At 30.4% G+C, this 16,476-nt stretch overlaps 1 protein-coding gene across 5 annotated transcripts in view; it reads right to left on the bottom strand.

Moving 5' to 3' along the window:
- The window catches only part of LOC106458086 (Golgi-specific brefeldin A-resistance guanine nucleotide exchange factor 1-like), a 72,159-nt gene that overhangs the window by 12,578 nt on the left and 43,105 nt on the right, over window positions 1-16,476 (bottom strand). For all 5 annotated transcript variants that reach the window (XM_022384409.1, XM_022384406.1, XM_022384428.1 and 2 more), the window contains exons 15-23: window positions 15,447-15,570; window positions 14,606-14,731; window positions 14,336-14,418; window positions 13,161-13,224; window positions 12,214-12,486; window positions 11,246-11,422; window positions 9,475-9,738; window positions 8,560-8,675; window positions 7,223-7,382 (exon numbers count right to left, since the gene is read on the bottom strand). In XM_022384409.1, coding sequence (XP_022240117.1) covers window positions 7,223-7,382; window positions 8,560-8,675; window positions 9,475-9,738; window positions 11,246-11,422; window positions 12,214-12,486; window positions 13,161-13,224; window positions 14,336-14,418; window positions 14,606-14,731; window positions 15,447-15,570 — 1,387 coding nt within the window. The remainder of the gene's footprint in view (window positions 1-7,222; window positions 7,383-8,559; window positions 8,676-9,474; window positions 9,739-11,245; window positions 11,423-12,213; window positions 12,487-13,160; window positions 13,225-14,335; window positions 14,419-14,605; window positions 14,732-15,446; window positions 15,571-16,476) is intronic.

Raw genomic sequence — 16,476 nt, 5'->3', positions numbered from 1 at the left:
AGCTGTACGCTAACGTACCCGACTACTAGTCGTTTGGTAGAGCTGTACGCTAACGTACCCGACTACTAGTCGTTTGGTAGAGCTGTACGCTAACGTACCCGACTACTAGTCGTTTGGTAGAGCTGTACGCTAACGTACCCGACTACTAGTCGTTTGGTAGAGCTGTACGCTAACGTACCCGACTACTAGTCTACACAGGTTACAGTGTTAATTTATCTCTTTATCGAACTTAGGCCTAACATAAGTTAAAGTTTTGTAAAGTATGGCCTATATACAAGTGGATTTACACATTTAATTGTTTATGATTACAATTCGTTTGTACTGTGCTGCAAATGTTATATTTAAAGAAGTACTGTCACGATAAATATACTAATTTGGCCGGAACTGTTTTGCGGGTCTCTGCTAGTAGTTAAGAATCGTTATGAAGTGAAACGTTATCAGGACATCAAGCAACACAGATTATGTTTGAAAACTGTCTCATTCTCTTTATTGCCTAAACAAAAGCCACATCGTATTTTTCCGTGAATAATATTAAATATGTTCTTATTTGATCTGATCTAAACAATTGAATACCAAAGTGTTCCAACTTGTTAGTGAGGTGATAGTACATGGTATGAATACACCAAATAGGCTGGAATTAGGCATATTGAAGCTGAAATATGGAAACGACCAGAAGAATGACAACTAGTCAGTAGTACCTGTCCCCTATAGATCTACTCTTTTAGGACTAATGGGATTAAGTTTCATAGTTATAACATCATTATAGGTGAATTTACAGAATAATAACCATTGAGCCACATCCTACTTCAACATGTATGTAATATATTTTTAGTTATAAGCTGAAAATGCTAGTACTGTACTGTTCTTCTAGTTTATTAAGTGTCCAGTTACTAAGTATAGTAGAGTGTTGTACTTCTATGCCATTAAGTGTCCCGTTCAAAACTCTGGCACTGTAATGTTCTTCTATTTTACTAATAGTTCAGTCAGCCTACACAAATACATACCTCAACATCAAACAATGCAACAGAAATAATGCTTTGATTTATTGTTAGAGACATGTGTTGCGAAGCTACATAAGAAAGTTTACAAAATTCTAAATGGGGGAGAATGCATAAAATTCATACCTTATTAACATATCTGATGAAAATAGTATATGATTGGATATATCAAATCAAGTTGTTTTATCATTATACACCCTTTCCATTGATATATATTATCTACTTGTGTATTTTTATTCATATAATAGTTAATGAGATGAACCCAATTCAATGCGTTTTAACTAAAGCCCAAATTAGTGATTATTCACCTATAACTTACATATTACCCCACCCATCAAAAGTAAATCTATAACAATATTATTTTAAATGACAGCCACATCTAGAAAATGAGTATAGAAAATGAGACTTAACACACACATCTTTCTATAAACATTTGCTATAACTATTCACCAACGTTGTATTACTTGAATTAATAAACAAACCAGAACCAGTTATGTTAACTTTGCGGCATTATTAAAATACATCGCACATTGATTTTAAAATAGGATTAAATTCGTTATATATTTCTTTTACAACCGGACGATCCTATCTTGAAGCTGGTACATTGTCCTCTTTATATTGTATCTTCATTTATGTCAGATTCTGTCAATTGTGTTACATTTGTACAGTTTACACCCCTATATTATCTACAGGCTATAGAACACTCAAGTCCATGCTTCCGAAATGTACAACGTTCAGTGTCACAATTCGTTTTACAGTTGCATTTTATAATTTTTAATAGGCTTTCTGGAGCTGGTGGTAAATGTGTCTTAACTGGTAATAAGCTATTGCCTACAACTGACCATCCTCCATGTTAATCCATGTTTGTATTTGAAAATAGACTCATGTTGTGGTATTGTGCAGATTTAGGAGGAAGTGTATGTACCTGTACCTTAAATGTTGGTCATATCCTAGTTTTTTTAAGTGCTGCCCTTTTTCTAATCCCATAAATGCGAGATGTTGTGTCGCAACCCGTCAAAGCATGAACGAACAGCATATAGTGACAGGTGTTTGCTACAAGTATCATCTTCGTTTGTCGAATGTCCCAAATTCTCTTCTGACTTGAAAATATTACAGCTCTGAGTATTAGCATGATAGCATAGCAATACGAGAATATCCGTGTCTTCACCGATCACCATTGTTTCACGAGTTTCTGCACAAGCAACTGCAGTCTTGACTATTAAAATATCCGCATCATCTTCAGCATATACAACTTTACATCCTCTATTCAAGTCGACGCCCGAGCATGTAAATAAAACGTTGTTTTCAGAGTTTGTTAAGAAGTGTTTTTTTTTTCCTTTGAATGGTGTATTGTCTGAAGTTAACATTCTAACCGAAAACTCCAAGCGTTCGCCGCATATGGACTACATCCTTTGTTGATAGTACTGACTAGTAGCCAAACATATAATCTATGTACATATTACAGATATCTGCAAAATCTGTGCCTTGTTGTCATAGCATGCGCTGTAATAATGATCCTACATTCAACAAATGTTGAATATTTTCAGTAATAGACTCTTGTCTTCCACAGTGTCCTGAAGCCCAAATCGCATCAGCTAATACTGGTTTGTGGTTGACTTGGAAAACCTAATGGATCAAACAGTGCAGATGGAATACTACAAAGTTCCTATCCAAATATGTGTGACATTTCTTCCGATCTAGTTGCAGCTGTTGTAAAACGTTGAAAAAGAAGCTGGGGGTCAAATTTAATTGACTCGCCATCGAATTTTACTACAGGCTTTGTAGTGAGCGTCACTGCTTGCCGAGATCTTTTGAAAGAATAATCCATCACAATTTTTTACCAACCATTCTTTTTGTAAGACTTTCGATTCGATTTCTTTTGCGTTGTAAACATTTACAAATGAATCAAACGCTACATCAGTTTCAATATTGCATAATGAGGGGGTCTTGGATAAACGGATTTCTTTATAGTAGAAAAGTTAGTACGTTTGTGTCTTCGTAGTCTCTTGTGTCTGATGTTCTAGTAAAAATGTGTCTGGAATACAATTCTTCGTCCTAAAATTGACACTACAGGACTGGTGATATATAGCATATGCTGCTGGCAAGTTACTTACACTTTCCAGTCGTCCTCCGACCTAATCAGCCCACCTATCAACACGTTCAATGCATACTTTGGTAATAATATTTTGGAAGTCTATAGTTCTGACAGAAAACGCATAATCCTCGCTTTTTTCCAGATAATTTTGCAGCTTTGCCACAAAACAAGCACTGTTTTTTAAAGCAAAACTGCTTATTACTAGATCTTAGTAAACGCAATTTTCATGTAGGAATATGTGAAGATGTTTTACTGTCACGTTTACTGACATTTGGGTTACAATAATTTTGACGACATTGTGTGAACATATTGCCCTGGAACAGTGAGAATGTTATAAGCACGTTTAGTGCTTGCAATGTTTATACCGGCAAACTCTTTCAGTCGTAACTGCACAATAGCTTTTTCATTCTGTAAGCTTCCCTTACAAATTACAAACGTGAGGAGTTCGGTTTTTCCATCTGTAAATACATTAAAAGTAACGTTATAACTATTGGATTTAACATAAAATAAAGACATAAAACAGTTTTAATACATAGATTATCCAACGAGTTCTTATGAAATACCTCCAGGTGTTAGTTTTTAATTAAAAGTAGTGTTAATTTCTTAAATGATTTTACAAACAAGCATTGAATAATTGTTTACTTTATAGTTACGTACAACTTATTGACTGTTAACAACAACACGCATACAATAAGTGGATGTAGACCTGGTCTTTAGACTCGCTACATATATTTCCACGTTTGATATCCGGGTTGCCATTAAAAAAATACGAATGTTTATATTAAACATAAGGACACACAAGAATAATACCAACGTGAGTAAAATACTGTTCTATATTTTTATAATTTATGGTTTTTCCAAATTATGGCATAAATGTACTTTCATAATTGTGAAAATCGACTAAGTCACCCCACTGATTCTTCTTTTTTAATTTGTTTTATAAGGCATTATGATGAAGCTTATATTACAAATGTATCGTTATTTATCAAAAAAAACAACTTTATCACTTTATACATATAAATACGCATTATTTTGACATGTTTTCCATCCGTGAAAACGCATTGTACTTTTTGATTTAGGGCAAAGTTCACAAGGCCTATCTGCCGCCGAGAAACGCATGACACAATCTGATTCGTCAGTTTGTATAATCTACGGACGTTTTAGGATTATAAATCAATTAGATTATACGTTTCACACATATAATAAACAATACAATGCAAGAAACTGACCATTTCCAGTTTATTTTCTTCTCACTACTTCAACAGTGTGTATCACCGGTTAGTAACAAATTTATGAGAAAAAGCATATATTATACGGTGGCTTATATGTACCACTTATAAAAATAGCAAAATTTACTTTTTAAAAACGTTTTTTTGTAATTTTCCATAGTTAGATTTTTGAACTTATAATATGTTGTGCATGAAATATAGTTTTACGTTATTCTTGAAAAAAAAATTCTATTGCAGTTAGTTTGATGTTAAAATGTAGACTGACTGGACTACAAGCGTCTCCAAATAGCAATATATTACTGTATTTGGTCTACTTTACTAAATATTCCTTTACCAATTCTAACACTATTATTATTATATTTCTAAATACCCAGTTAAAAATTCTAGTAATATGCGGTTCTTCTAAATCGTTTTTTTTACTTTAGTTTAGTTAGGACTAAACTTTACTGTACTTAATACTATCGATAAATAAACTTATATTGTTATTGTACGACCTAACGTCAAACCTATTTTAAAAACTTTGATCTTAATACTATCGATAAATAAACTTCTAATGTTATTCTACGACCTAACATCAAACCTTCTTTAAAAACTTTGATAAGTTTTTAATATTCTGTTGTACCAAATGGTTAGTAAAGTATAATTACATTCCCCTTTTGTTGTTACTTCTTGTTTCATACAGCAATTGTAGCAACTTGATCACTAAGCTTTCCAGCTCTCTGCCACAGGCAGACAGTTTGTTGTCGAGTGAATAATGCGCATGCTCGGTTTTTCTTGGGGAAACATTCTAACTACGCATGCTTATACAGCAGGTTCTCGGTTCGAAAGCGTAACGGTTGTATATACAAACAAGCAGAATAATAGTATAGATTATGTAATGAAGAAAAACGTTACTACTTTATTACACAAATTCCGATTTTTCAAACACTTTCTAAACACAAAGTTCTTTAACATAGTTTAAAACTGTGAATCTGAGACTTACAACCAAGGGGTGTGAAAAAAAATAGTATATCTGATCAGTTTTTTGTCTGTCACAAGTCAATGTCAGTAAGCTCTGTTGTTTAATACTACTAACACTAACAATATTTTGTTACAAGTCACTGATCATAAGCCCTGTAGTTTAATACTACTAACAATATTTTGTCACAAGTCACTGTACATAAGCTCTGTAGTTTAATACTACTAACAATATTTTGTTACAAGTCACTGTCATAAGCCTTGTAGTTTAATACTACTAACAATATTTTGTCACAAGTCACTGTCCATAAACTCTGTAGTTTAATACTACTAACAATATTTTGTCACAAGTCACTGTCCATAATCTCTGTAGTTTAATACTGCAAATAATATTTAACATAAAAGGCACAACATATTGAGGGAATATTGAAATTGTTGTGATGTGAGAAGACACGAAGTTTTGGATATCTCTTTATTAAAACTTTTTGTGCTAGCTTTTTCCAGCTACATGCACACACACAGAATAACAACAAACAGACTTCCTCCTGCTAAGAAGACAGATCAATGTTCTGGCAAAACATGCATGTTCCACCATAAATGAATCACTTCATTATGCTTATAAATCATTGTTCACCTACTTATTATTACATTATCAAATTGCTTGAACAACTACTTTTTATCTTAATTAGGTTTTATGATTTATTACCAAATTATGTATTTATTTATTGCAACAAGTTATAATGTTTATTATTCATTTTTGACTTGAATTAACTTTACTATCATTCACAACTGAAAGACCAGCTAGTTTTTTTTGTATCCTGAAGCAGTTAAGTGTCCACAGCATATATGAGAGAAGACTATATTTATAATTATAAAAGCTAATGAGTGAACCTAATTGTGAATGTAACAATATGTTACATCCAGTGCCAATGAGGTCTTTTGTCCAATACCAGGGCTCACTTCAGCAGGTATACCACAGACACTATCTATACATCTACAATTAAGACAGAATTTACCTAAATGACACAAAACTTACTTCACTTACTAGTCTCCTGGTATTATAAAGCATTTGTGTGATATACACAAGTTAGACAAGAAACATGTTGTTATATACAAGCAAATGTTAAGAACTTTCAAACATGCCACCAGTAGATAGAATAATAAAACATTATCACTACATGAATAGAGAGAGAGAGAGAGAGAGACAAGTAGCTACAATGCAAAACAACAAATCATAGTAAACTTGTGATGGAATTAAACAGTTAAGAGTTCTCTTATAAAAAAATACATTTAATCTTATCGTGTAAATGTAAAATAAAAATGCAAGGTCAAGATTATCTTGGATTTTAAACTTTAAAACAACAATAAAGGCTCTGGTTATACAGAGGTCAATACATATTTTGAGGTGCAATGTATATATACATAGATAAACAAAAATTAACAACAGTTCTTAGTTGAATAATCAAGGGTTAATGAATCATACTAATTGTGGAAGGAATACTTTCTAATATATGTTTTCCTCCAAGTAGCTTTTTCTTAACTGGTTGTGTTTTGAATATACTACCGAAAAGAGGTTGAGATTTGTCTTTTAAGCTATAAACTTATGTATATAAAAACTTCACAAGATGTTGCATTCTTTTTGTTTAACACTTTTGTTTTTGATTACAAAAACACTTATCCAATAACCCTCATTAATAAACTGACTGTATCACTTTGGTCTCAAATCAAGCTTATGATGTGGGAATTACTTATTAACCTAACCCAGTTTTGATGAACACAAATCATAAAATCATTTGCCCACTAGTGACACCTACATAAAAACATCCTAATATCTGGTTACATTCTCCTCTGGCACTTAAACAGCTAATGAATTCATTATGGTAATGATAAATTTATACAGGTAAAATATTCAATAATACTTTACAAACAGAGAGAACCTTTACCTGTGGAGCCATTTCTTCACGACGTAGCAGGCGAATTGCCAACTGAAGAATTCCAACAACAGCTCGCTCCAAGAGAAAATTATGCTCACTTGCTCCAGCTCCCATCACCAAACTGTAAAGGTGGTCTCTGACACTGGGCCAGATATCTCCAACTCGGTCCCTGGACACGTAATTCGAACATTTATGATGAAATTACACCAGTGTTAATCACGTATACAAAAAATTTGAAACTAATAATATTAATTAAAACTTTTAACTTCAGGTTTTAATTTACTAGTAGTAACTACAAAGAAAAAAATATTACATATCACAATCCATGTATATTTTAACTATGTGTATTCATCAGTAGGAGGTTTACAGTTGTCAAGTCTCAGATGTGTCAAGAAATTAGCATATTTAAGAAAGGGGCATGAGATAGTTAATACTATTTAAATTAAGGAGTTGAAAATCAAATTAAAAAAATCAAAATAATATAGTTAAAAATGAAAGTTGTGAATAATCTAACATTATTTATTATGTAATGTATTAATTAAAGAAGATAATTACACATATAAAAGTATACAAAACATTAAAATAATAGTAAAAAAATCACTAGATAAACCAATATTTCTTTCTCAAAAAACAGTGAAAATATACAGTTACTCTAATAATGAATAATACATAAAATGTATAGTTTTAATTTACTCAGACAGCCAAAAAATGTTATGTGAAATATTTATCTCTATTTTTTCTGTTCTTTAAACCTATACTTTGAAGTTTTGTAATTTAGTTGAGTTACAACTTTACAAGCACCCAATATTATAAATAATTTAAAATCATTTTTGAAAGAAAAAAGTCTAGTAAAGATGCAAGTTTCTGTAACCTGTGTGTGTATATATATATACATATATCATTCTGCGTACAATGAGTTTAATAACACAGGTCTTTGTACATAAAGCCATCTCTCAACATAATTCACCATTTTCTAGTTATTTTCATTATGACTTTAGCAAAAATTATGTCAGTCAAGTGTTTTAGATTTAAAAACATTACTGGACATGAGTGTTATACATAAATTTATACATGGAAAGTATTTTAATATAATTATGAAATGAAATGATTAGCATATATGTTATTCATTATGGCAACAGTGTTTATCACAAAATTATCAAGAACTCGGAATATAAAAACCTGACTCAACAAAAAGATAACTTGCTAGGTACGTTCGTTTGGGCACTTCATAATGGTTATGGGGTAAAAAAAGTAATAACGTACATACACATATTGTGTGCAACTTTTTTTTATGGTACAAAGAAAAATATAGAATGGAAATTACACAAGAGAAAAAATTAGCTTGCCTATTCTGCAAAACAATTTTGATTAAAAACTCAAGAAGAAATACTGCTGAATCTTCATTGTAATTAGTTCCTAAAGAAGCATGTCCATCTGGGCCGTGGCAGGCATAGATAAGAGCCTTAAGAAAATAAAAATAAAGTTTTTTGACAGCATAACATAATTTTTACTTTCATAGGTAGAAATGATCTATTTCAGTTCTTTTCCATAAGATTAAGACAGAAAACTTTTTTGATTTTATTAGTTTAGCAAAATAACTAATTCTGTAATATAACAAAAGGAAAGAGCAAAAACTACCTTAAAGTCTGCATAAAATACAGTTCAAAGAATAATTAACTCTACAATTTAAATAATAATGAACATGTTTTTAATCAAACAGGATTATATTATACACAGAAATGTACTTAACAGTAATCAAAAACTTACTATAAAATAAGCATTTCAAAGACATTTACTGACACTCGGTACAAATTAGTGTTTACATGATTAGAACATTATGTAAAAAACAGATTGAAGTTGATGTACATAATTTAATTCAACAAACACTTAGTTATGCATAATTAAAGGTAGAATTATACAAGGTTTTTAAAAAAAGAAAAAGACACTTGCACACACAGAAGAGGATAATATTTAAGAAATTTTTCAAAAGTCTTATTTTTCATTCCATAAATTTATCTCTAGACCCATAATATTAAAAGTTTCATGGAATTTAAATAACTTTCTTAGAGTAAAAGACAAATCAATAATAATAATAAACTTTTAAGATAAATCATTAAGTCTGTATTCGGTTAGTTCAGTTTGAGGGTAAGATCTTTTTTTCTAATTCTTATATTTTGTGACAGCAGGCTGTGTTGTGAGAGTGAAAGGTACAAGCAGTTTGTTCTACTTAAAATACAACAGAAAAATAACAACATCCTTACTTTCACTAGTTCCTGCAAAGAATCTATCCTAAGAAACTTGCTCTCCATGACTAAATGATCTGGGTGACAGTCTTGAATACAATGCTTAGCTGATTCTTTGGCCGCCTGATCTTCAGGGTTGGGAGCTCTTTGAGCCTGTGTATCTGCTGTTAGTGTGATGTATGAATAAAAGGAACTCAGGATCCCAGACTCTGCTCTTGGCATAACAGGAACATCTTCACGAATGAGAGATACAATTCGATTTGGGTGAATAAAGTCCTCAGCCTGCAGAAAATAAAAAAATAGAGGTTGAACATGAGAATATAAAACAGAAATCACACTGAATTAAAAAAACAAACAAACTTTGTCAGATTTTTCTACAGGGGCACGATTCTTTACGGTAGGTGTCTGTGACTTGTTGGCAATAAATTTCAATAATAAACAGACAACACTCAATCCACTTGTTTAAAAATAATATATTCAAAACAAGTCAAAGATATGGACAGAAATTTGTAACACTATTGTTTACCACAGTTGAACCTGGATCTTTAAATAATTCTCTTTTTTTGTCAAAAGTCCAAACAGGCTGGTTCAATTACTTTATAACCCAATTAACGAGACAAATTATTTTTCTCTATCTCTGTTGTTACAATACAATCTGTGAAACTCACTTCAAAATCACCACTATAACTGTTGGTTACCACAGTTGGATCCAGAGCTTTAAATAATTGTTTCCTTTTCATCTTACTCCACACAGATGGGTCCAATTACTTTAGAACACCCTTTGACAAGACAAATTATTTTTATTTATCTCTGTTGTTACAATACAAACTGAAACTCTCACTTTATAACTCACCCGTTACAGCTAAACTGACAAGCAGCCTAACTTCACTTTTACTTAACTTCCTCTCTATATCTGCACATATTTATAACACACAACGTATGACTCGTAAAGAGTTACGTAACAAAACTTGTCATAATTATCGCTTTTAAAATAATTAACTTTTAACCCTCTTGTTATGAAAACTAAATAATCATTAAAAATTAAATCACAAGATAAACTAAATAATAACTCTTAAACTAAACAGTCTAGTACATACAACAAACTTGAAAAATTGTTCATTGTAACAAGTATGTCACTAATCCCTTTACGGTACAATGTTTCACTAAGTCCATTAAGAGAAGTACTTGTTACAGAAAATTACCATCTCTATGCAACATCCAAGTTTATCTGTTATAGAAACTTATTTTATATAAAGATATCAAAAATATACCATCCGAATGTTAATATTTATGTCTTAAATATTAAAGATTCGTGTTTCAGGTGATCAAAAACTTTTGAAAGTGATTCAATAATTACCAGAAACAGAGAAAACAGCTATCAAACTACAGTGCAGCTGATCTTTGGATAAAAAAAAAAAAATAAATGTATCATATACACACACACACACACATTAAACTTTAGCTACATTAGAAGAAATAAGTAGCAAACTGTATTTATTCTCTCTTATTACACTTTTAACATCAACTCACCAGTGCTGGATTTCTTGTTTAGTTCAGGTGCTAAGTTCTTTATGGCTAATGTTTCTTTTAATCTTAGCCACTGCTCATTTTCAGACTTTCCGATAATTTGGAATTGTTCAATTTATACATTTACATTCATACATTTTTCTCTGTGCCAGAAATGCATGAATGTAAATGTAAAAATTGAACAGTTCCAGTCTAACAGACTTTCCCCCTTGCTTTAAAATATCACCAGAGCACTTAGCTAGGTTAAAACAATTACGCTTACCTCCACCATAACTTGAGGTAGTAACTTTGCTCTATACAGCTGAAGAATACAGTCTAACAGATTTTTCCACCCTTCTCTCAAAATATCACCATGGCGATGAGCTAGGTTAAAAACTGTTCTAGCAGCTAGCTGGGCTTTGTTGTTACCTCCAAAACTGACAGGCAATGTTTCAGGAGTCTAAACATAAACAAGTACATTTATAATTTCTTAGTTGATGTTTTAATGACACAAAATATATCTCCTGAGGAACATGCATTTTGTGCAAGACACTATAATATTTTATTTTAGATTTTTCACCCTATCCAGACAGTCAGGTATCAAATGCATACCTGCACATCAAATTTTCTAAATTTAAGCAAAATTAATAATTCTATCTACTTCAAGTTTCAACTGAAAAATATTTTGGAATTGACATTTTATCATTATGTAAGCTTACTTAGTGTAATCTGTAAATAAAAACTGTACAACTTTTCCAAGTTTCACTTCTGCACATCTCTGTTGAATCTGTCATGTAAGTAATGCATTTATCACTTTTTTTCTATTTTCTATCCATCTCAAAGTATAAATTTACATTTATATTTACATCTTTTTCAAAATATAATGATTTATTCATTGTTTTTCTCTTGCTTTTCTTTCTCTGTTAAGTATCTTTATTAGTACAGTAATACTTCAGTGCCATCCGTTTATAATGTCACAGCACATGGTTAGAATAATTCTAATACAAATTCACGAAAACCCGATATATTAGTTATTTAGGTCTAAACAGAACAACTGCAACACAGTTATAATTTGAGTTAAATATCACATTAAACAGTGGATCAAATTTTAAAAATAAATCAGATTAAATTGTAGGAGTAAATCAATTGGGACAAAAACAAATCATGCAATAGAAAGCTTAGTTTCAAAATCCAAGTATTATAACAGTCACAATAAGCACATTAAATATATATACATAAATTTATACATACCTCAGTGAAGCTCATTAGTGTTGTAAATTTACAGAGAGAAATGACAAGATTGTCAAACACATCACTCATGCCATAATGGGCAGAGATCATTGCACATTTGCGGAACCCCGAGATCGCCTTTTGTATGATGGCAAGATCTGTACTTTTATCAAACACAAATGATAAAGCAGCAACAGTTGGGCCCCAGATGATTGAGAACAAGTCATGATCAAACAAACCATTAGGAGAATGGATAAAGGAGCCATCTTTACCATTTCCTCTTTTCAACAGTACCTAGTGAAAAGAATCATGACCTTAAACATTAGCAAGTCTTGAAACACCGATTTACAAGATATCTTTTTCTATCTATTATACCCATGATATTTCAATTAAAATGTTATTAACAAGAATTTGCAGTAAATTTTTGAAAATTATCAGAACATACAACCCACTCTATTTTTAGATCAGTTCTAATTTTCCTTGATCATTAACTAAAAAACCAATAAATGTTAACATCAAACAAACATTCGCAACACTGGTCATGTTTTTAAAAAAAATTTTAACCTCTCTAAAAATATTTCAACTATTATTAATCAATACATACAGAGCTCTGACTTGAAGAATTCTTTTTAGCTCTTTATTCAGTACTATTATACTTTTACCAATAGAGAAAAACATTTATTTCTTCAATGAAAACTTATTATTTGCCATTCATAACAATGAAAAAAAAAGGAATTAGTTTCTGTTAAAACACACTATTAACAAGTTTAGAAACAATGAGTTTAGAAAACATTTCATTCTTGATGATAAATTCTGTGTTTATTTATCTATTTATCCTAATGACATAGCAATCAAAGAATTTATTTCTGTGAAGAAGAGCAGCATTATAAAGATTCAGCTTCAACAAATAATAAATAATATAATACAAAAAAAGGAAAATAATTATTCATAAACAAGCTATTATTTACCTTCCAAAGATAATTTTCTTTCACCAATCCTGTTTGTTCTGCTGGCATAACAATTTCTTCATTTCTGCACACACAAAAATTAACACACTGCTAAAAACCAAAACTAATTTTTGTCTTACACCTTTGAAAAACAAAGAAATGGTGATTTTAACACAAAAAAATTAATGATTATAAGAGTAAGTTACTCAGTTTCAAAGCCATTAGCAGGTTACTTGACATTACATTGTATATTAATCTCCGATACTTTATAGCTTTTCATTAGTGCTTTCATTCATTACAGTGCAAATTGGTACTCAATACAAGTGAAGCATTAAATGGGTAAACAAACTTAATTCAAATGTTATATATGCATAATTGTATAAGAATCCAGGAATATTAGTAATTTAAAATTACAATACTTCTCAGTAAAAAAAAATAAAAATACAAACTGTTTTCTACTATTTAGAATTAACTATTTCTTATAAAATTAAATTTAAAATGTGTACATTTTACATTAAACCCATTCTACAAATAAAGGCATTAGCTCGATGTATTATAGCCACCTCTTCTAAAGTACAAGTCAATGCAAAATTCTGAGTTTCATCTACCTCTCTCCCAATAAAGTCAGTGTCATAGAACCTTCATATTGTAAATCATTGCCCCAAACTTTATCAAAACACTGAAAGTTGCTCTTTACAAGATTTGCACTTCCATATTTCACAAGCCTAAGCTTTAAGAATTTTTACTTTCTTAACTTTCTCTGACTTACTTAGCAAGATGGATATAATTTTTTACAAGTAATTAGTTAATAAAAACCAGATGAAGTTCTAAATGCTTGAAATATCTTAATAGAAGTATCCAAGATTTATAAATTTTGAAATTATTTCTTAAAGTAACATATACCAGACAGATTCCTCGCAATTACACATTGAGAAAGAAGTATTAACCTTCAATTAAACATCCCACAAGAAACTCCTTTAATACACACACATTCTGAAAAATATTCCACTAAAAATTATGTACCAGAGAGACCTTAAGTATTTCAAAACATGCCCTTTCAAGCATCTCTTGCACATTCTACAAGTTGATATTAATATCAGATGATGCACAATTACACATAAGAATCCAAATGGTGCAACATGAATAAATATTCAAATGTAATTAATGAAAACTCTATGGTTTAAAAAAAAACTTACTTGATAGCAGTATAAACATCCTCCAACATCTCTTCATCAAAGTCCTGACCCCCATTAACATTTTTCAGGTTTTTCTTAAAATCCTTTATAAATGAACAATAGAAATTTTAAAATACTTTTCTACCTCTTCAAGCACATAGAAATGTTTAGTGGCTATAACAATTTTAGACATAATGGTACTGGCTTTTTAAACAAAAGTTTTACTTCAATATAATTTTTAATTATTATAAACTGAAAAATTAATCAATAATATGCTAAATAGAAGCTTACTTCTGATGTCATTGGAATATTCTGTTTCTTGACATTATGATTGTGTTGATCAACATTCAGCATGATTATAGCATAAGCCAGGGTAAAAGCTGCATCACTGTTTGCAAATGGTTCCCTGTTGCTTTTCTAAAACAAATATTATACAAGTTTAAATGTCACCATAATTCTTTGTAAATGTTTTATTACCACTTTTCTGTTGACAAAATACATTTGCTTTAATTTAAAATGCTTCAGTTATCTTTAAATAATGTAAAGATAGGTATATATAGAAGTTTTATTTTCTATAATATTTTAATTTATGCACACAAATGTTTTAAAACAAATAATCTGCTTTATATGCACTTAATCAAAAACAAGCTGACCATAGAATATTATCTTAATAACAGTGTTTTGAAGTACCAAACTATCTTTCATCTTTTAAAAACGAATCTTTAAAAAATTTTAGCAATTTATATAATTTAAGTAAGAAAACACTTATTCTCAAACTTTCTTTCTACATATAAAACAATTAAATAATTTTTAAATACAGAATATAGCAAGTTGCTTGAATTTAACCGATCAGTGGGATTAATTACTCCTTCAACCACATCTCTTGTAAAGTCTAAGCTTGTAATAATCTAAATGATCTTGTTAAATTATAGTTGGAGAATAAAATAATAATGACAATTTTTCAAGATTGTACAACTGTATGTCAATGCGTGAAAACTAGCCAAACTAGCATTTTAATACCCTTTTATTAGATAAAATACATCTTAATACAAAAAATGTCTATTGTGTTTCTTGTAAACAGATTATTATGTAATAAAGTTCTTTTTTACATGTAAAGAAAGCAGTCTCTTACATGCCAGTGTTCTGCAAAATGTTCCAGTAATAAAGAAATCAAGGGTGCCTCTCCAGGAAGCCGGAATGTCTCCAGGTACATTCTTAAAGCTTCATCTATTCGAATATCTTCAAAGTTGAAGGAGCTGCAAGCATATTTAATTTGTTACTAAGTGTTAAGAAAATAAAGAAGTAATCAAGTTAAAATCCTTTTAGTAATGTAGCTTAAAGTATATTCAAAACTTGTTATGCCTTTTTTTACAATATGTAATCTTATTATGCACATAGTAGTTGTCAATACAGTTTTAATGGTATGTTGAATTATACACAAACTTTTTGTATACAAAAAGTATTTCCTATAAAAGTATTACAACCATCTGTTAGCTTTAGATACAATAAACCAATAGGACCTTTTATTTTAACTATAAACAATTCATTGAAAATCTTAATCCAGCAGACACTAATAATTTACCTTGTAAATGTTTGTTTGTTTGTTATGGATTTCGAGCAAAGCTACACAAAGGCTATCTGTGTAAGACTAGAGGGAAGGCAGCTAGTCATCACCACCCACTCTTGGGCTACTCTTTTACCAACAAATAGTGGGATTGACCGTCACATTATACCACCCCCATGGCTGAAAGGGCGAGCATGTTTGGTGTGAGGGAGATTCGAACTCGCGACCCACAGATTGCGAGTTGAGCGCCCTAACCACCTGGCCATGCTGGGCTCCCTTGTAAATGTAAAAATAATACATTTACCAATTTTTTTTCATCAGCATATTATTACTGGTGATTTAAATGTGATCAAAGATATTGATCTTATAAACATTCTAAAGAAAGTAACTAAATTTGGAATCTTAAATAAAACTACAAAGAATGAATTAATACAAAATATAGAAAAAAAATATTGATGGATATATTATAAAAATTAGTAAAAAATGTTTATACTCCCGAAGATTTTTTCTTTGAATGGAAAATATTTATTATGAATAGTATAAGAAAGAAGTTAAAGTATTTAAATTTATTTAAAAGAAAAATCAAAGAAATTCAAAA

The sequence above is a fragment of the Limulus polyphemus genome, unplaced genomic scaffold (genome assembly GCF_000517525.1).
Source record: "Limulus polyphemus unplaced genomic scaffold, Limulus_polyphemus-2.1.2 Scaffold20, whole genome shotgun sequence".
Taxonomy (NCBI): Eukaryota; Metazoa; Arthropoda; class Merostomata; order Xiphosura; family Limulidae; genus Limulus; species Limulus polyphemus.
This window is presented reverse-complemented; position numbering and strand designations above follow the sequence as displayed.